The sequence below is a fragment of the Sciurus vulgaris genome, assembly GCF_902686455.1.
Source record: "Sciurus vulgaris genome assembly, chromosome: 5".
Taxonomy (NCBI): Eukaryota; Metazoa; Chordata; class Mammalia; order Rodentia; family Sciuridae; genus Sciurus; species Sciurus vulgaris.
In genome coordinates this window covers 81861717-81883134 of record NC_136465.1, presented here as the reverse complement: position 1 = coordinate 81883134, position 21418 = coordinate 81861717, and the positions used below count along the sequence as shown (strand labels likewise).

Here is a 21418-nt window from a genome sequence, read left to right as displayed (position 1 = left end):
CTATAGCAAAATACAGGTAAACAAGAGAAAAGAATAACAAATGTATTGGATTATAGTTTTACATGACAAGGGAACTTTCAGACTGAGGACCCAAAGACCCAGGGAAAGTCATCTGATTTTTATGCTTAGGTTAGACGAAGCAAAGTGGGGACAGCTGTGTAGAAATGCAATTGGGCAAAAGGGTGTGAGGTAATCCAAATAGACTGAGTTGGGAAACCTAGAAAGTCCCATCCAGAGTACTCTTGGACCCTCAGTTGTAGCATTTCCTCACCATGGTATGCACCAAGATCCTTCAGCAATAAGGCCTTTATAATTTCTTTATGTTCAACTCTTATAGAGTAACATTTTTAGGTTTTATGGTTGATTTGGTAGTCAGGGAGGAGGTTCTGCTTTCCATGACCTGCCTCAGGTAAGTGGAATTCTAGTTTCTATGGTTCCCATCAGAGAAGGAAGGGGGAGAGACAGGAGGGCAGGAAGACATCAGAGGGGAGCTTCTGATGCTTTCATTTTGGTGTATCATTTTCTGAGCCCTGAAAGTAATTCCCCGCCCCCTACCTCCACCTCCTCATTTCCTGAACTCATCTTTCCCTGGGTATTGTTTGCAAGGACACAGCCACAAGCAGCTGCTTTTACTGCTCTGATTCACTGTAACATTCCCTAGCATCTTCTTCCCACTCTCCAGCTTTTCTGTGGGAGTTTGGGCCCACACTGCTCATTCCGCCTCTCTAGGTGTTTAATTTTAAGAGCAGCAAGGCTCTGGCCCTATAGTACCTTCATTCAAACACTACCCTCATCATTACTATCCACCAGCTCTTAGGCAGACTACTTAGCTTCCCTATGCCCCCATTTCCTAATCCCAATCTTGGGAAATAATAGTCCCTTTCCTCCCAAGGTTAAATTAGATGAACCAAGTAGAGCAACTTATGATGCTTACAAGCTCATCTCTAACCCTCGATAAGTGTTATTATTATCTCTTTCCTACAAAATTCTGATTTATCACAACATTTTATTTTCAAATCCTTTGCATAAACAATGTATACAATATGTTTTATGTATAGCACACACACATCCACACACTAACATTATTCAATCATAATACCTAACAAATTGTGAGGAAACTATCTCACAACTATCAAAGTCTACAGATAAAGAAAAATACCGAATAATCTGTGCTTCAAAAATGCTTTTGATGCAGCTGTGTTCTGTTCTTAATGGCAGAACAAACTGTATGGCCCAGACAGAGATGAAAAAGGTGGTCTTATGATGACTGCTACCTGAGACCTTATCTGCATAGCCAGACAAGCTTTGTTCAGTGCATTTTGCTCCCCTCACCCTTCTATAATTTGTGTGACCACTTTCCGCCTAATGTCCTCAAGCCCCTATTACTTTCTGTTGCTCAAAATGCTATTTAACCATCAACCATCTGGCCCTTTCTTCACGTATGGCTCCTGTACTTATGCACATTAATAAATTTGTATCTTTTTTCTCTCTTAATCTATTAAAAATTATCAAGGGACTGGGGCTGTGGTTCAGTGGTAGAGTGTCTGCCTAGCACGTGTGAGGCACTGGGTTCAATCCTCAGCACCACATATAAATAAACAAATAAAATAAAGACATTCTGTCCATCTATGACTACAAAAAAAAAAATTATCAAACCATCAGAAGGAAAAGAGGAAACTTAGAAACAGTCAGGAGAGTGAACTTTACTCTAAAGGGAACAGCTCCTGAACAAGGCAAGAAATGAAACTCAGGAATGGGTGAAGCTTGGGGTGCAGTCCTGATCACGAGTCTAGATAGAATGAGACTTTGAGGGGAGCATGTACGGTGGTATCACAGGGGCAGCCCCTCCCAATGGGTCAGTGGAGAAAATATGCTTTAAAGTGGGTGGTAGGTTTAGGTAGTAGGACGGGGTGAGACTTGGTTAGGAGCTATGGGATGGGTTCTGTCAGAGACTGCCCCTGACCAAGGCTGGGGACCAAGGTGACCTGGGAAATGCTGGGTGATAAGGTTTGGAGGGCAAGGGGTGGAATGCAAAGAGAAGCACCCCCCACATCCTTATCCACCCCAATGTCAACACAGGTAATCAGGGGACATAGCCAGTGGGACAGTGGGGCCAGCCCACCTCTATTCCACCCTTCATCAGCTCCCTTGCTTCCTCTGTACCTCACCCATCCCAGGATGATTGGAAACCCTCTGGAGCCTCAATCCTGTACCCTCTGCCGTTTCTGTGATGTCCCTGGAAGTGCCTATAATCACGTGTCTCCATTTTGCCTCTCTGTGGCTCCTCCCCTCCAGGTCCCGTCCCTTCTTGTGCTCTTCAGTATTGCTTAAAGACCCTTCCTCAGGGAAATAGGACTGATTCAAACTCCTCAACCATCCATCAAAAAGAAAAATTGCAACAACTTAAAGATCCTAATTGATTTTATGTTCTATTCTGGAATCCAGGCAACACTTCATTCTATAAAATAGAATAAGTGTTCTAGTGAGCCAAGCAGAAAAGTTGGTTTTACAGACAGAAAAGGGTTGAAGAAAGCAGAAACAGGAAATGAAAGTGAATTGGTCATCTTAGAATTACTTTCCTTGTAAGGCAAGAGGCAGGGAGACAGAACAGTAGAAAAAGAACTGACTAGTTTAAATTAGATTACTTTAGGTTACCTTTCCTGTGAATGTATTAAGGCAGAGGAATCTTCATTATCATGCCAACTAAAACTGGCCAATTTGGGGAAATTCTATTTTTCTCTCTCTCATCCTGATTTCTCAGGTCAGACGACAGCTTTGTTTCAGTTAATCACATGGAATTTAGTATGAATGACTCCATTTTGATTTTTATACCATTCTATTGGGGTCTGGTACAGGAGTTTAGTCCAAAAATGGCTTCCTGTAATTTTTATTTAACACATCTAAAAAAGAGAAATGGAAACTTCCTTCATCCTCTTTCCCCACCTCCACTCCCAGTACTGGGATCAAACCCAGGGCATTTTACCACTGAGGTACATCCTCAGTCCTTTCTATTTATTACTTTGAGACAGGGTCTCATTAAGTTTCTGAGGCTGGTCTCAAACTTGTGATCCTTCTGCTTCAGTCTACCAAGTGTCTGGAATTATAGGCATGCACCAACACCCTGCCTACCTTCATCCTTTAAGAGATTAGTTTGTAAGAAAGAATATATGGCTGGAATGGGGATATAATGTAACAGGATCTGCTTTATACTTTGAATAAGGCCCTTGCTCTTCTATCACTGCAACTTATTTTTAAAATGCACATACTTCTTTCTCTTCCTCCCTCCCTGTTTCTCCCTAATCTCTCCCCATCCATTAGGGATGGGGAGAGAAGAAAGTACCTAGGGGAAACAGAAGTACCTTTCTTCCCCATTTTAGGCAGATTTACCTGTTCTTATACACACCCACTACAGGAACAACATAATCCAGACTTTGGGGATAGTACCAGAAGATCTCAGAAATGACTATCTCCCAAATTAACAAGTGAATTACAACTCCAACAGAGAACGCGTGGAATGTAAACTTTGAATCACCTCTTTAAAAGTACCCTGTTCCTGATAATGGGCAGAATCACAGCCTTTGGGACAGAGCCCTCTGTGTTTCTCCTTTACTAGCAAAGCAATAAATCTTCTTTTTCCTTTTTTTTCAAAACTGTGTCCTGGTTATTGGATTGCATTGGCAACAACAGTTCAGTGATAGAGTGCTTCCCTATATCTAGTATGCCTCAGAGCCTGGGTTCAATTCCAAGTCCCCCCCCCCCCCACACACACACACAGGAGGGAGAGAGACAGAAAGAGAGAGAGACAGACAGACATGGCTGCAAGCAGAAAAAAGATTCCGACTCTTACAAAGCAACATAATCATCTTATGAATTGTAAGCTAAATGCCATTTCATATTTTAATGTCTCTAGAGGTATTTAAAATCAATTGAAAGTCATTGCTTATCTGGTAGCATTTGTTTTCTTTCTTGGCAGTACATGAAAAGAGCACTTTTTATAATCAATGACTTTTGAGCCAAAAAAATGAAATAATTAAATTGTAATTTAGTAATTTATTTTACAGCAATGAACAAATATTTGTCAAAAAGTATATCTTTTAGTACACAGTTAATAAAGTTACTGCTTTCACAAAGCTAGAGGTCAGCGATTTCACCATTATTGATTGCCTCTGCTGGCTCAGGCTGGACTTGAGCTTCCCAAGAGTCAGATAAGTAAGGCAAGATCCCTTAGCTAGACTCAGAGGAGCCTCCACAAATTAGACTAAGAATTCAGTTAACAATTTCAAATGACTACAAATTTATGTCACTTGGAGCAATGGGTTAAAAGTACATAAGCAAATATCATATAGGCAGAACATTAGAACAAACAGGACTACAAGGTTTTCGTGGGAACCCCGTGTTCGAAGTGTACTTTCAGGGTAGCCAAATATCAAGGGTGAGTCAGAGGGAGGTCACTGTCCTGGTGAAGGGATCAATGTGCCACAGAGGAGGAACATTCAAAGAATAATTGGAAAGCAATGACAAATGTAGAGGTAGATGTAGATCTGTAAAAACTGGGTGACAGGGTGCAATCAAAGCTTTTGGACATTGACACCAGAGGCTTGGGTTTAAATCCTGGCCAAACTGCCCACTGGTTGGGAAAAGTTATTTATTTTTCCTCCTTTGTAAAATGGCTATAAAATGATATTTTTTTAGAAAATATTTAGATGTTGACAGACCTTTATTTTACTCATTTATTTATAGGTGGTGCTGAGAATAGAACCCAGTACTGCACACAGGCCAGGCAAGCGCTCTACCACTGAGCCACAACCCAGCCCCTAAAATGTTATTTTTAAAAATAGTGCGAGGAATTGAGATCATATTTGTAAAATACTGGGCAGGGAGCAGACAATTCAATAAATGGAAATTAAATTGTTTAGAAGATTATACAAGTGAATGAGCAAAGCTGTGTGGACGAGTAACAGAATCTGTGATTAAAATGGATCGTAGGAAAGAATACGGTAGGAAATTAGTGCAGCGGTTTTTCCAATCATCTAGATGAGAGTTAAGGGGGCGTGAAGCGGTGTCCAAGGTGGTATCTGTGGGTGCAAGAGCAGCAACAGAGGACCGCATTCCGCTCCGCCCGCCACTTCTGGGCAGCGCTGCCCGCCCCGCCCCCGACTCCTGCCGGACCGTCGTCCTGGTAGGCGGGGCCCCAGGCCCCGCCCCGCCTGCCTGAGCGTCGTTCCGGTGGGCGGAGCGCTCGCGGCACCGCCTCTCCCCACCCAGCCGCTGCCACAGCGAGCTTGCTATCCTTATGCCGGGGTTGGCTGCTGAGACCCGAGCGGCGCGGCGATAACATGTTGGGCATGATCAGGAACTCGCTGTTCGGGAGCGTAGAGACATGGCCTTGGCAAGTACTGAGCACTGGGGACAAGGTAAGCCCGCAGGGCTGCTGAGAACTTGAAGGAGGCCTGCGCCTCCGCCCAATCCTGGCCCGGGCTGCAGGGGTTCTTGAGAACTGGTGGGATGGGACTGTGACCCGGAGTGTGCGTTCTGATCTCTTCCAAGGATTGGCCTCCTACTACCCAGAGAAGGAAGGTCTCTACTACACTGAGAAGGAGGAACTAGAGGTCCCATGCAGCCAGACCAGGGACAGGGGAGGGAGGTTGATCTGAGGGGAGGATCCACCTTGGCGAGTTGGACACCGCCTGTTGAAGCATTTGTTCATTAAAACATTATTGTTTCTGATTTTTTTTTCCTTCCGAAAATCTGTTATTGAGTGTGCATCTTTAAAAAAAAATTCTGAACATTTTTGTTTGTTGAGAGACACATCGTTGCAGAAATGGCTGCCAAAGTCCTTTTGGCGTAAAACTTCGAAGTACTAGAGAACTGAGTATTAAAGAACAAGTAAGGTCTGTACTGCATAGACCTGATGCATGGAGTGGGGAACACAGGGAAGGAGCAGGCTAATTCTGCCAGGTTTGATAATGGGGCCTTCATAGGAGTGCCATGAGCTAGGCTTCAGAGATGATAAGGAGCTAAAATTGGATTTATAAAATGAATGAGGAAAAACTGCTGTATTCCCCCAAATTTATATTAGTGCTAACATGGGCAAGTGGGACTGCCTCCCTGAAAACAAGGAGTCTGTTACTTGATTATAATATCCTTTCAGATTGACATTTTGTACAGTGAGGCTGTATACAACCTCCCAGCACACTTACCTTGGGATCCTGCTTCTGAACCGTTCCAAGGGTCATCAAACAAAAGCCCTCAGCTCAGCTGTAGTCTGAACTCTTCGACCATCCAGAGGCTTGTCACTCATCCCCCTATCTCATTTTCCCCAGCTTTATGTAGCTGAGTAGTTTAAACCCCAGTCAAGGTGACACATTCAGATGCCTGCAGCGGCCAGACAAATAATGGAAATGAATTAATCCGACTGTTTTCGACTCCAAAGCGTGGTGGACATTGAGGCAAATTGGAGAGTGAACTCAGGTTTGCATGTATGAAGGATGACTTTAACCAGTTGTTGCAATGCAGTGATGTGAACAAGTGTTACCTTCCCCCCGCCCCCCCAGTGTTGGGGATTGAATGCAGTGCCTCAAGCATTGTAGGCAACTGAGCTACAGGCCCAGTGTTGCTCAGATTTTTAAGGAAAATCAGATAACAAAATTCTTCATGTGAAACCTCCCAATTTAATATTCATTAATTTAACAAATAATTTTTTGAATGCCAGTTATGTCCAGTCATTCTTCTAGGCAATGGGGATAAAAAGTAGACAAAATCAACAAAAATTCCTGCCCTGGGGAGTTTGTTTTATTAACTAATGAACAAATAAATAAGTAACTATAATCCCATATCAAGCGGTAATCTGTAGTATGAAGAAAAGCAAGCAGGGGCCCTTGGAAGTAGTGCGGTGACAGAGCACTTAACATGCAGAAAGGCTCTGGGTTCCATCCCATCACCAAAAAAACAAAAAAGCAGGGAAGGGGAGTAAGGAATAGGGAGCATAAGGGGTGAGGCTGTGGCTTTAAGTAAGGCAATTCTGTCAGACTTAACCATTGATAAGTGACTAAAAATGTTGGTAAACATTGCAAGGATCCAGCCTGGACCAGATCATGCCATTATGCAAACCAGTCTGTCATCTCCACCCTCATAAGGTTCCTGTGGCTTGAACAGATCAGAATGTGTGTTACAAACAGCTCCCAGAGAGTCTTTTCTATAACGAACGGGGCTCACCTGGTCTTTTTGGCTTAATGGTGATGCAGGTGCGGTAACTGAGCTAGTCTGTGACCTATATCCTCAAATTCCTTTCTCATCCATTCTCAGCTCTGCTGTCTGTCATTGTGAAACCCAGGCTGAACCCTGTGGGCTATTTCCCAGTCTCAGCTGGCTCCCAGCTTGGTTTGCCCAGTGAGGGGCAGTAGTCAGAGACAGAAAGTCTCCAACACTAGCTTTAGGCACTTGTAACTCCATAGCTTTGGCTTCTGCTACACATGCCTCCATGGTTCTGTCTTCTACTCAGTGATCCAAATATCTAAGCCTGGGTAATAGGTAATCCTGTCTCTCCTAGAGTGCTTACTAACCTCCGGGCTACCTCTGTCCTGTTTGGCATCTCAGTTCTTCTGTTACCTATGTAACCAATTCCTTGCATTATAATGCCTCAGTTCTGTGCACTCCAATCGTTCCTATTTCCTATTACAGCCTTAATAATGTCACCTGTTACTGATTTGGTACCTCTAGAGATAAATACACCTACTTAATAAGCATTTCCCTCTATGTTTGATGGGACCATGGGGCCATCTGAGATGTGACATATCATCATACTGTTACCAGGCTGAAACAAATCATTCTACCTGGAAGAACCTCAGTTTCTGCTGCTGTAGAATGGGTATAGAAGTAACTTTACCATCTACTCCCAGAGTTACTATGAATTTTTTTAAAAAATATGAAAATATTTTATAAGCAAGTACTCTTTACATATATAATATTTCAATTATGTCAGAACTCACCTCCTGTTATTAGTTGTGTGGCCACAGGCAACTTAATCTCTCTGAAGCTAATCACGAAAGAAAGTAATAGTTCATGTCTTAACAGATGGTTTTGATGTTTCAGTGAGAAAACCATTTATAAATTGTTCCACAGCATACCTATCTCTTTGTTGGGTAACTGTTAGCTTCCCCTAGTTTTACAGGTAGTTTTAGGTCAGTAACTTAACATCTCAACCTCTCTTAACCCTTTCATTTCTCAACTCTAAGATGAGCATAACAGTGCTGGTGTGACAATTAATGAAATTTTGAAGAGTCATGTGAACTATTAATATACAAAGTCAGTGTGTTATTATTCTGAAGAGAGCCTCTGCCTGAAATTATTTCCCTTATCCTGGAAAGAGTTTGGGTCATAAATTGTTGTCCACACTCCCTGGCAAATGGATAGCACACTGTGTGTCTCAGTAGCGTGAGTTTCAGGCTCTCCAGATGCTCAGGCTGACTCCAGGCACACCATCCAGGCAGAACTTTTCAGGTGCCTCCTTCATTGCTTAGGGAATATTATGGTTTGAATATAAGATGTCCCCCAAAAGTTCCTGTGTTAATGAAGAAATATTTGGAGGTGAAATGATTAGATTGTGAGATCTGCAATCTAATTTGCAGATTGGTGGTTTGAATGGACTGGTTGGAAACTGTAGTCAGGTGAGGTGTGACTGGAGGAGGTGGGTCACTGGAGCAAGCCCTGAAGGGTGCCTCTTCCCTGCAATCCCTTCTCCCTTCTCTCTCTCTCTCTCTGCTTCCTGACCCTGCCATGAGCTAAGCAACTTACCTCCACCAGGCCACCCCACCTCACCCTACATGCAACCATGAGCTGCTTCACTTTGGGCTCCAAGCAATGAAGTTAGCCATCTGTGGACCAAGACCTCTGAAACTGTGATCCCCAAATAAACTTTTCCTCCTCGTCAGGTATTTTGATCACAGCCATGTACAAGCTAACTAATACAGGTAGGGAGAAGGGTAGACAGCTTTCTGTGTTGGATTGGGTGGGTCTTATGAATGTTCAGGGCACGACTGATAATTAAAAACTTGATCTTTATCAGATGTTCCCAGCCTATGCAAATATGTGAGGACCCGATAGCCTGGGTTTCAGTCCTGGTTCCACTGTTTGACTGCTATAACTTTGGCATGTTACTTATCCTCTTGCTCTCCAGTTTTCTCTAGTAATAAAGATTAAAACACTAAATTCTTTACAGGCCTGTTGGAAGAATTAAATGAATGAATTTGTGTAAAGTGTTTAAAACAATGCCAGACACAGGAAGTACTCCTTTAGGATATTATTAGTAGTAGTATTGTAATGAGAAAGCAGGCTTATAGAATCAGCATGTGTACCCACCACATCAAATTGCCAGGAAAAAAAAAAAAAAACACAAATGATTACAACTCCCATAGCAAGAAGTACTACTGCAAGATCTTTGGAACTTGAACTTGATCAGAGTTTCCCCTGAATGTTGAAAATTGTCATTTGTGACCACAGACCAAAATCTTCATCTAGTAACTGATTTGATGCATTGGCTAATTTGAGATAGGGTATACAGGGGTGCTATTACATTCCATGTGACATGGAGATGTGCTCAAGATGTCAAACTTTCAGAATAGAGACTATGTTAACATAGGTGCCTTCTTTGCAGAAATAGAGAATTCCAGTTAAATGAATTCAAATAGAGCTCCCTGGAGAACTAGGATAGTTTTATAATATTTATCTCTCAAACCTCAATTTTCACATTGGTCCTGTGGTTCAAAGCAGAGGTTATGCATACAAACTCTGAAAACAGGTGGTACCTGCAGCAGAACTGATTTAAGAGTGTGACCCAGCTATCAGGCTAGATTCTCATCCCTCTACCTAACTATGGCTATTGTATTCCTTGTCATTGGAGTAAAACTAGGTTTCATTCTGCAGCCCTGCTTTCCCCAAAATATTTATAGACTGTCTACAATACACACAACATGGTACTAGATACAGAGAGATACATACAGTGGTGAATAAGAGGTATACTTCTGACCCCATGGGGCTTATGACTGGGGGTGGGGATTAAACACATTATTTTTGAATTACAACAAATGTGTTGTAAAAGTACAAAAACCTATAAAAATATCACAGGGAACTTGTTTTAAATTAGGGTTCTCTCTGAGGAAATAACTTTCAGGTTGGGACCTATTAGATGAGTAAGGACTCATCAGAAATGTCCAGGCACAGGAAGCAATGGGTGCAGAGACCTTAAGATGGGAATGACCTGGGCATTAAAGGAAATAGGAACTGGGCACAGTGGCACATTCTGTAATCCCAGCAGCCCAGGAGGCTGAGGCAAGAGGATTGCAAGTTCAAAGCCAGCCTCAGCAATTTAGCAGTCCTAAGCAACTCAGCAAGACCCCCTCTCTAAATAAAATATAAAAAGGGCTGGGGATGTAGTTCAGTAGTTGAACTGGGTTCAATCCCCAGTACCAAGAAAAAGAAATAGCAAAAAGCTTATGGAATGGTGTTCTAGGTGTGGTTAGAAGGGTAGAAAGAAGCTAGGTGGTTATCTGTGATAGGTTTAGAACTCAGTGAATGAAGGCTTTTAGACAAGGAATTAGTTAACATGATTAGATTTATATAGAGTGTTCTGCATAGGTCCCTGGGCAGTCTCAACCCCATTTAGAGTCTTCCTGTATACTGATCACTCCCCAGGTTATACCTGTTTGTCTATGCCACCCTCCTGTGAGCTCTAGACCCAAGCATGCAGCTTCCCAATGGACAGTTTGCTCATCCACCAGAAGGCCGATGACTGGACAGACAACGTCAAGGCCCTTATAGCTCTAGAGTTATCTGACTTTTGTAATTCATGGCAAGGAGGAGTCACTCAAGAGGAGGAGGTAGTGTTGAAGAGGGCTCTTCCCCTCTAGCAGTGCAGATTTGGGGTATTGCAGTTTCCCTCCCATAGGCTTATAGTTACCCTATAGGTTTCCAAAATCTTTTCTTTAAGGGGGAGATCAATATTAGCAGTGCCCAGTTCAGACAATATGCAACCCGAAACCAAATAGCCTCTATGAGGACATTAACAATATTGTCATAATAAACAGAATGAGTTTAATTACTATCTTTAATATAACAAATAGATTTGCAATAAGGTCTGCAGTTTTTAATGGAGGACAAAGAGGATGCAGGGGGTGTAGGATGCAGCTGTAAATGGGATAAGAAAAGAATATATAGAAGTTCTAGATCATAGAAAGAATGAGAATGTAATCAAAAGAAGTTAGTTGTTAGCATGCGAAAAGGGAAAAAGAAACTGAGGGAACAGGTAAACAAAAGGAAAAGAGAGTGAGAAAAGTAAAGAAATAAAAACTTAAAATTTTTCATAAGGAGAAAAAAAATCTACACTGTAACATATAGTATTCAAACCTACCAGTCTTCAGGAGCCTGATGCATGAGAGGACAATGAGCTTCTAGTCTCCAGCAGGCATCTCAGGATGAGATTTGCCCCATCTAAAGATGGGAGATACTGCTTCCAGGATTATCCAAAATGGCCGCTCTGGCTTCCAAATGTGTTGGCAAATGGAGAGCTGCAGCACAGGGTGTGGGCGGTCGACTGGAGGTCCTGGAGGTGGGGTACGGTTGGTCAGGCAGGGGTCCTGGAGGTGGGGTGTGGTCGGTCTGGTTGTGGGATCCTGGAGGCAGGGTGCAGTCAGTCCAACCAGGGGTCCTACAGGTCCTGGCTGTTGTCTCAAAATGGAGGCAGCCACGTGTAACCAAACCTGCAGGTGCTGTGATAGTGAACTTCCAGGCAACAGCAGGCAGCTGGCGCTCCACTGGCAATCTGCAGTCAGTTTGTTGACTGCTGTGGGAAGATCAGGAGGTGAACCTCGGGTGGTGGGTGATGTGTAAGTGAAAGGCAGGTGATGGACAGGCAAGAGGCAGGCAAATGGTGGATGGTAGGCACCAGACAGTGAGCAGTCTGCACTCAAAAAGTAGTTGATATGCTGGCAGACTGCAGGTGTTCGCAGTAGACAAATGGGGTAAACAGCAGGGGATCTATAAGCAGCAAAAACTGCCTCACCAAGAAACAGATATCCTCTGCTTAAAACCCAGATTATGGAGTGACAAGGAACACAGCCTCCCTCTAGTCCACCATGTTGGATCTCCTTCTCTATATGAGGTGGGCTCTTTAAGAATGGTGGTCTTACTGTGAGGGCCTTTGCACTCTGAGTTGAGCTGGACCCTTAGTTGTCAGCCTTTTCCTCGTGTGGATTTTTTGCCTAAGAAACAGGCTGAGGGCCCAGATCACTTATACCATTCCCTAGAACTAGTTTCTGCTCCAGGAACCCTTCCATTAAGACTGACAGACTCATACGTACTTGCAGAATCCTATGTTTAGATCACAAAGTCAGTTGAACTAATTTTTTAAATTTTTTATTTGTTCTTTTTAATGATACATGACAGTAGAATGTATTTTGACATATACATACATGAGACATAATTTCCCATTCTTGTGGTTAAAGTTGAACTAATTTAGAGTAGATAAGTCTAACATACTATCATACTAACATGCTATCATACTAATTTAGAGTAGATAAGTACTAACATACTATGGACTAATGGCTAAAAAATCCAACTTCCTACAATAGCCAGTGAGTTCTTCTGGGTTTTGGCCCCTGTCAGAACCTCTGGCCTTTTGCTGTTCCATGCTCTGCTTGACAATCTTTGCTACGGCCATTTACATCATTGTTTTTGTTTTGTTTTTTTGAGGTATGGGGAATTGAACTCAGGGGCACTTTACCACTGAGCTATATCCACAATCCTTTTGTATTTTGAGACAAGGTCATGCTAAGTTGCCTAGGCTGGACTTGAACTCTAAATCCTCCTGCCTCAGCCTCCCCAGTGGCTGGGATTACAGGCACACACCACTACACCTGGCTGAATTTCTTATATTCTTCATCATCATCATACTATCCTTGATCTCCCCTGTTTTGTTCCTTCAACAACTTGTTTTACTCAGCTTTTTCATCACTGTAACCAAAAGACCTGACAAGAACAATATTAGAGGAGGAAAAGTTTATTTGGTGCTCAGTTTCAGAGTTCTCTGTCTGTAGACAGCTGACTCTGTTGCTGTGGGCCCAAGGTGAGGCAGAACACCGTGACAGATGGGTATGGAGAAGGAAGGCAGCTCAGGACTTGGCAACTGAGAAACAGAGAGCTTCACTCACCAGGGACAAAATATCTACCCCAAAGGCATACCCCCAGTGACCCACCTTCTCCAGTCACACCCCACCTGCCCAGTTACCACCCAGCTAATCCATTCAAGTGGATTAATGCACTGATTAGGTTAGGGTTCTCATAACCCAATCACTTCACCTCTGCACTTTCTTGTATTGTCTCACACAGCTTTTGGGGAACACCTCGTATCTAAACCATAGCAAAACTGCTACCTGAAATCCTCTCCCTAAACAATCATCACTTACTGCATTGTATAATAATAATTTGTGTATTTCTTTTTACCACTCTCTTCATTATTCATATCATGTTAATCTCCAAGCCTATAGCATCTGGCAGATATTTTCAATAATATTTATTCAATGAATCAATGGAACAATGACTGAACGCCCAGGTGGGTGATCTGTAAACCACTCAGAGTCCACAAGACCTACCCAGACTTGTAAGCACACACAGAAGTGCTCTCGGGTGAGCCTAACTAGTCCTTTGCTGTGTCCCCACACTGCCCTGGCACTCCTTGCCCCTTTAGATGACAGCCTTCTGTTTCCTTGGCTTCCTCCCTTTTTTGGGGGGGCGGGGGTACTGGGGATCGAACTCGGGGCCTTGTGCTTGTGAGGCAAGCACTTTACCAGCTGAGCTATCTCCCCAGCCCAGCTTCCTCCCTTATTAAACCAGGTTTTTCCTGATGTTAGAAACTCTTTCATCTCTGTTTTAGTACCTGGCACAATGCTCAGGACATAGCAAATGCTCAATAACAGTTTGTTGAATGCATTAAAGAAGGAAAGAAAGGCCTAAGGAAGCCAGCTGGCTTTTCCTCTAGAAAGATCCTGTCATTGCTTCCCTGTTTGTAAAAGAAGTAACTGCATGAAATGACTTATGAGACCTTCTGAGTTTGATACAGGCATACCAGTGTCTCCCCATACAACTAACATAGTGGCTAAAGAGAGCTAAAATGTTCACTTCTTGCCCAAGCGTAATAGAAATTCTTGCAACGAGTGTTAGTAGAGTCTGGGGCTGGAATTCCACTTCCAGTTTTGCCATTTAGTAACTGAGCCAACTTGGGCCATTCACTCTGTCTGGTTCTTCACTTCCCGTTGGTAAAATTAGTTAGATGAGATGAAGTTTAAAACCACCTGCATCGCTGAAATTATGTGATTCACAGAGTAGCACTTCTGAAATTCAAAACATTATGATCATTGGGGTCTCAAACAAAGGGAGAGTTCTGGAATTCTCTGCTGTGACAGAGCTGAAGAGAGCAAAAGGCCCCAAGCTTACACATCAGTTGGCTACTGATGGCTCTTTGAAAGTGTGAGATGCAATGAGTGGAGGGCATTGCAGCCATCCTTGGAATTACCAAGTACAAGGCCCCAAAGTCAAGCCTGATTTGCTGTCTCTTGATTCTTGATCTGGTGCTTCCCCCGACCCATGTCTAGGAAAGTTTAAGCATGAAATTGACACTCAGGGTTTGATTTCAGATGGTCCTGACCTCTTTCTCGCTACTCTCCTTTAATTTTACGTTACAAAAATGTTAGGTGTTTTTGCGTTCCAAATATAGTCATAATGTTAAATACATTTAATATTAAATACATTTGTTCAGACTACACAGACCTTCCTACCTGTTAAGAATCTTCAGTCTAGGATATCATAGGGAAGCCAATTTGACCAACCTGAGGCATCCAGTTGCTCTATGGTGTGCCTATTTTTCATAATCATTAGTAGAGGAGCTCCTTAATCAAATAAATACCTATTGAGCTTCTGTCATATAAAGCTCTGTGGTATGGTTCCTGTCCACAAATACTTCATTGTAGATTTGTCAAACTATAACGGTTTTCCATTCGCAGGCTGTAAAATCAATATAGACTAACTTTTCTTTAGTGCGGTAGAATAAGATTCACTTAAGCAGAGTTGAAGAAAACAAAACAGAAAGAAAAGGAATCAGAATGCATCCCATCCCTATGGGGAAAGAGTTGTTTCTGCAAAACTTTGCTTTAAGCATATGTATATTCATGATAAGGCATGATGTAGAAATGGTTTTCTGGTGTGGACTGTGATTTTTTTAAAGTTTGCCTTATTGAATGTCCAGCACTACAAAATTGTATCCTGTGAGACATCACATGGCAAGGAGAAGGGGGCTGGGGTGCTGAAGGAGAGCTGCATGAATTGCCATGAGTCTAGACACCAGGGAGAGGGTAGTGATCTTAGGACGGAAACTCGGTGCAGACAGTGGTTGTGAGGGGAGGAAGGGTTTGTGTGGGGTGAGAGTAGAGCTGAGCACTAAGGAGGTTGGGAGGCCACCACACATGAGATAAGAATTAGGTAGCAGAGGTGCTGGGGGTGTAGCTCCAGTTGCATCTGTTTTCCTGCAAATGACAGGAGTTCATTTTTTTCTTCTCTGAATTCACTTATTTAAGAGAACACAGCCATTCAAAATTGTGGGATACAATATTAACATAGAATAAAGTTGGGGAATTAAACTGAATTGTTATGCTCCATTTGCATTAATAAATCTTTTTAAAGAAGCAAGAGTAGATTTTTAAGAGCTTTGTTAGGGACTGGGGTTGTAGCTCAGGGGTAGAGTGCTTGCCTGGCATGCATGAGGCACTGGGTTCGATCCTCAGCACCATATATAAATACAATAAAATAAAGGTCCATTGACAACTAAAAAAAAAAGAACTATGAACTTTAAAACACAAAGCTTTGTTAGATAATTACACAAGTTTCTAAGAGTTTTTAATCTAAATTAACTGTCACACTGCTTAATTTTCAAGTTGAAAGATTGTAATAACCTATATATTTCAATTGCCTGACAGTAAACAGAAAAGCATTTTTAAACATCTGTTGAGCTGTGTGGTAGATACTATTAGCAGAAGTTTAATATATCATAGTCCATCATTCTGGCCTTAGTTTATGGACAGAAAGCATGCTGGACAGTAGCAACACACATCACATAAATTATCCAACACTAATGTGGTATAAAATCAATTATGCATGTGTTTTAAACAAATTTTTTTTAATGTTCAGGATGCTAAGCTATTTTGGTAGACTTAGAATTTCTCAGCTTTGTCATTAATTATCAATTTGAGCTATTTAAGTCTTTCAGTTTCTTCAATTTTCAAATGAGAACTAGACTAGATTTTATCTATGTGTCTTCTGAAGCCTGGTATTTCGCAGTTTCTGTTCTACCTATCAAAAGTTTCCCACTTTTCAATTTCAAAACTTTCAAAGTAATTTTCAACAAGTTTCTTTTTTCTTTACTTTTTAAAGAAATTTTTGGGGTGCTGGGGATTGAACCCAGGGCCTTGTGCTTCTAATCCAATGTTTTTAAAACATTGTCTGAACCCTTCAGCATTCCAATTTACACCCATACTTCATGTGGGTTTATAATGACAAAGTTCATTTTGTTGGAGAAGGCCATCATATCTACCCAAGGAAGATTACAATCTCATTGGGTATTCAATACCATCACCAACAATCTGACTTTCTTTGAAGGCTCTGTGCCTCAACCTCCATCCATAAAACATTCCCTACTTTATAGGGTATATTCTTTACTTTCATATTAAGGGTAAATTTTAAATGAATTTGAGTGACCTGCATTTTTCAGACAATTGGCATGTAAGTAACTCGTTTATACAATTTTAGAATAGCTATGTTCTTCATAGTCTCCCATAAGGCAACACATAAAATATTTCAAAAGGCAGCCATGCATATTTACTTTTATGCTTTCTAAAACAGCTTAAGGAATTATAGCAATTTTTAAAAAGCAAACTGACAATCAGTTTTGGTTTTACTTCTAATTCATACTTAGAGTAGAGAGGATAAGCCTACCAATGTCCACTTTATTAATTCACCACCATTATTTATAAAACTCTCCCTTTGCAACTCATTCTAATTCACATGATCAATACAGTTGGCAAATATATGATGAATAAAATGACAAACAATAAAATCTAATTCATGCCAGAACAATACCAGGGTAGTTACACACATGCATAATTTATAAAAGTTGGGAATACTGTTAATTTCAAATAAAGGATGACCAAAGTAGGACTATCATGCCAGAAGTTCGTTCACAAAATCCCAATTTATAAGAACAAGTGGTGCCACTAGTGTCCAAACATATAGCATAATGCCAATCCAACTGGATGATATTTTCACCCAGACAGCTTAGGAGGGGGCTCCTGCCTCTACCAGTTGGTAAGGGTCATCATGATATAAAGAAAAGCAAGGAAAAGCATGAAGTGAAAGAAGGAAAAACTGTAAGTAACACCATCCCTTTCATTATCTACCATTCAGTGAACATTATTACCATCCTCCAATGATCCCTCACTTCTGGCTCCACCATCTTCTATTAATGTTGATTCTTCACTTGTGAGAGTCAGATTATTAACCTGACTATTGTTTGAGGTACAGATGCTTGAATAAAACACACAATAAAAAGAGTTAGTCCTATAATTCCTTGAGCATGCCCCCACTGGACAGACTGCCCTTCCGTTGGAATAGAGCTTGTGATATAAAGCCAATTATGCTTAGTAGACTTGGGTTACAGTCTGTTTCTGGTTCCTTGGTCATAGCAGACCAAGTGAAATACATTGTATAGATTGTAATTACTGAAGACTGTAACAAAGGGATCTTGGTTATGACTCCTAGGTTTTTGGCAGAATGGACATTCCAGATCAATGCAGAGGAGCATATTGACACTAATGAATGCCTTATTTCCTGAACAACTGGCTGAATGAGTATAGTAGACAAAGAACAAAATGATGGCAACAAAAGGCAGCAGATAATTCAGAGCTGTAGCTGATAATAAGGCTGCATACCAACATCTTGAGTTCCCTTCCATTTTTTCAACCCATGATTCATTCCTTGAATGGGCAAAATGAATAAGTAAGACTAGCTGTATGAGGATGAAACAGAGCCCCTGCCATGCCCACATAAAACCACACAGTTGTAGAAGTTCCTTCTGGAATGAAGAATGCCCCAACAATAATCACTGCTGTAGATTTAAAGAACCAGAATCCATCGTGTATTACTTTTCTAGGATCACTGCTGCTCTTCACTCCGATCATTAGCAAAGAGAGGAGAAGACAGAATATAGCCAAGCCAAAGCACCAAGGATATACATACATACAAGGATATAGCCAACCAGAATATTACAAGGAACAACACCTTTCTCATTCTCACAAAATCCTGGAATCTTATTTAGTTGTTCTTCCATTCCTGATATCAACTTTACACAAGCTACGCACACTCTGACAACCAAAAAACTGCATAGATCCACCCAGCTACTGTGTGTTGTTTCCACTAGGACAGCATTGGCACAGCAAACATGGGGCACCACCACACAGACATGGTAGACTTCTCTTGATTCTGCTTCTTTTGCAGGGCTTTTGGAAGCCTGTTGTCTATCCTCTGGTTCTTTTTTGACAGTCTTCACATTTAGCAAATGTTATAGTCTCCAGCTCGCCATGGAGCACAGCCCCAGGATGATGCCCATCTTCACAGTGTCGCAAGAAATGTGGGTGCCAGCAAAATGGATAGGATTTCATTCTTTATGGCTGAATAATACTCTATTGTATTTCTTTATCCATCCATCTGTTGACAGACATTAGCTCATTCCATATCTTGACTATTATGAACATTGCTATAATAAATATAGGTATACAAGTATCTCTTTTGTATTCTGACTTCATTTCCTTCAGATATATACCCAGGAGGGGTCCAGCTGCATCATGTGGTAGCTCTATTTTTAGTTATTGAGGAAACTCCATACTGTTTTCCATAGTGTCTGTACTGGTTAACATTCCCACCTACAGTGTATAAGGATTCCTTTTTCTCCACATCCTCACCAACATTTGTTGTTTGATAATAATCATTCAAACTGGTGTGAGGTGTAATATCAGTGTAGTTTTGATTTGCATTTCCCTTCTAGCTAAAGGTGTTGAGCATGTTTTCATGTACTGTCCATCATATTTCTTTTGAAAAGTTTCTATTCAAAGAGAATTATGCTCATTCTCACCACCCCTATTCAATATGGCACTAGAAAGTCTAGCCAGCACAATCAGGCAAGAGAAGAAAATAAAAGGAATAAAAATAGGAAAGGAAGAAGTCAAATTATCACTGCACATGATATGATCCTATGCTTAGAAGATCCAAAAAGCTCCACCACAAGACTGCTAGAGCTAATGAACAAAGTTAGCAAAGTAGCAGGTTACAAAATAAACATACAAAAATAAGTAGCTTTCCTGTAATACCAATAATGAATCTACTGAGAAAGAAATCAGGAAAATAATCCAATTCATAGTAACCTCAAAAAAATAAAATACCTAGGAATAAATCTAACCAAGGAGGTGAAAAACTTCTAAAATGAAAACTATAGAACACTGAAGGAAGAATTGAAGAACATACTAGAAGAAGAAAGAACTTCCTTGTTCATGGATAGACAGAATTAATATTGTTTAAATGACCATACTACCAAAAGCAATATTTAGATTCAATGCAATCCCCATCAAAAGACCAATGACATTCTTCACAGAACTTAAAAATAAAAAAAGGTCCTAAAATTCATTTGGAAGAATAAAAGACCCAGAATAGCCAAAGTAATTCTCAGCCAAAAAGCAATGCTGGAGGCATCACAAGACCTGACTTCAAATTATACTACAGAGCTATAGTATCAAAACATGCATGGTACTGACCAAAACCAGGCATAGACCAATGGTACAGAACAGAAGACACAGGAACAAATCCACACAGAATAATCATCTAATCCTTGACAAAGGTGCCAAAAACATACACTGGAGAAAGACAGCCTTTTAAACAAATGGTAGTGGAAAAACTGGTTATCCATATATAAAAGAGAAATGAAAGTTGTACCCCATTTGTGTACAATGAATCAAAAAATAATAATTCAAAAATGAAAGAATGAGACTACATCCTTATCTCTCATCCTGCACAAAAATCAATTCAAAATGGTTAAAAGACCTAGGAATTACCCCAGAACCCTAGAAGAAAACAGAGTCAACACTGCAGCATATAGACACAGGCAATGATTCTCTCAATAGGACCCCTAAAGCTCAGGAAATAATTCCAGGAGTTAATAAGTAGGACAGCATCAAATTAAAAAGTTTCTGCATAACAAAGCAAATAAGAATGTGAAGAGAAAACTTACAAAATAGGAGAAAACCTTTACTAGCTACTGTTCTGACAGAGGATTAATATCCAGAATACATAAAGAATTCCAAAAACTTAACACAAAAACCCCACAAATGCCATCACAAATATTATTGCCATCAAGAATGCAAGCAATAATACATGCTGGAGAGGATGTGGAGGAAAGGGAATACATTTACACTGTTGGTGGGATTGTAAATTAGTACAACCACTATGGAATTCAGTATGGAGGTTCCTCAAAAGTCTAGGAATGGAACCACCATATGACCCAGCTATGCAACTCCTTTGTATTTACCTATAGAATTAAAGTCAGCACAGTAATACATGCATACCTATGTTTATAGCAGCACTATTAAAATAGCCAAACTATGGAACCAGCCTAGGTGTCCATCAGTGGATGGATAAATAAAGAAAATGTGGCATATATACACCATGGAGTTTTATTCAGCCATAAAGAAGAATGAAAGTGTAATATTTGATGAAAATGGATTAAACTTGAGGTTAAGCAAAATAAGCTAAATTCAGAAAGTCAAGGGTTGTATATTTTCTTTTATGTAGAAGCTGGAACAGAAAAGGGATAAATGGTGGTGATGGGGGCTCTCATGAAAATTTAAGGGAGAGCAAATAGCTCATCTTGTAGAGTGCTTGCATAGCATGCACACGGACCCAGGTTCAAATCCCCAGCACCTCCAGAAAAAAAAAAAACAAAAAAAATTTAAAAACTCTTCAAAAAAAAAAACAAACAAACAAACAAAATCTAAGGGAGACAGTAGAATAGAAGAAAGGGACCTGGTGGGAAGGGTGGGGAGGAAAGGAGGGAAAGGGGAAATAGCGGGGAATGATATTGACCAGATTATATTATTGTAATGTGTGCATGTCCAAATATGTAACAACAAATTTTACCATTATGTGTATTATACTTACTTACCATTATAATACTTACTTTTGTTAATAACTGCTTTAAACTCTCTATATATTCTGGATATTAATCCTGTGTTAGATGAAACCTAGTAAAACTTTTCTCCCATTCTGCAGGTTGTCT

General features: G+C 40.8%; 1 protein-coding gene, 1 long non-coding RNA gene and 1 pseudogene across 4 annotated transcripts in view; 1 reads left to right on the top strand and 2 right to left on the bottom strand.

The window, feature by feature from the left end:
- The first annotated feature begins 5244 nt into the window (after positions 1-5244).
- HEBP1 (heme binding protein 1) overlaps positions 5245-21418 on the top strand; it is a 30748-nt gene continuing 14574 nt past the window's right edge. Inside the window, exon 1 of one of the 2 annotated variants that reach the window (XM_079140080.1) lies at positions 5245-5414. In XM_079140080.1, the coding sequence (XP_078996206.1) occupies positions 5337-5414 (78 nt within the window). In that variant the 5' untranslated portion in view covers positions 5245-5336. The remainder of the gene's footprint in view (positions 5415-21418) is intronic. The other variant, XM_079140081.1, reaches the window with a different exon arrangement.
- LOC306661241 lies at positions 6548-13770 on the bottom strand. Its single transcript, XR_013763839.1, has 2 exons — positions 12585-13770; positions 6548-12546 (listed from the first exon to the last, which is right to left on the bottom strand). It is a non-coding gene; the product is annotated as an uncharacterized lncRNA (long non-coding RNA).
- Positions 14817-18492, bottom strand: LOC306661226 (serine incorporator 1-like; annotated as a pseudogene). Its single transcript has one exon. The product of its transcript is annotated as a serine incorporator 1-like (transcript).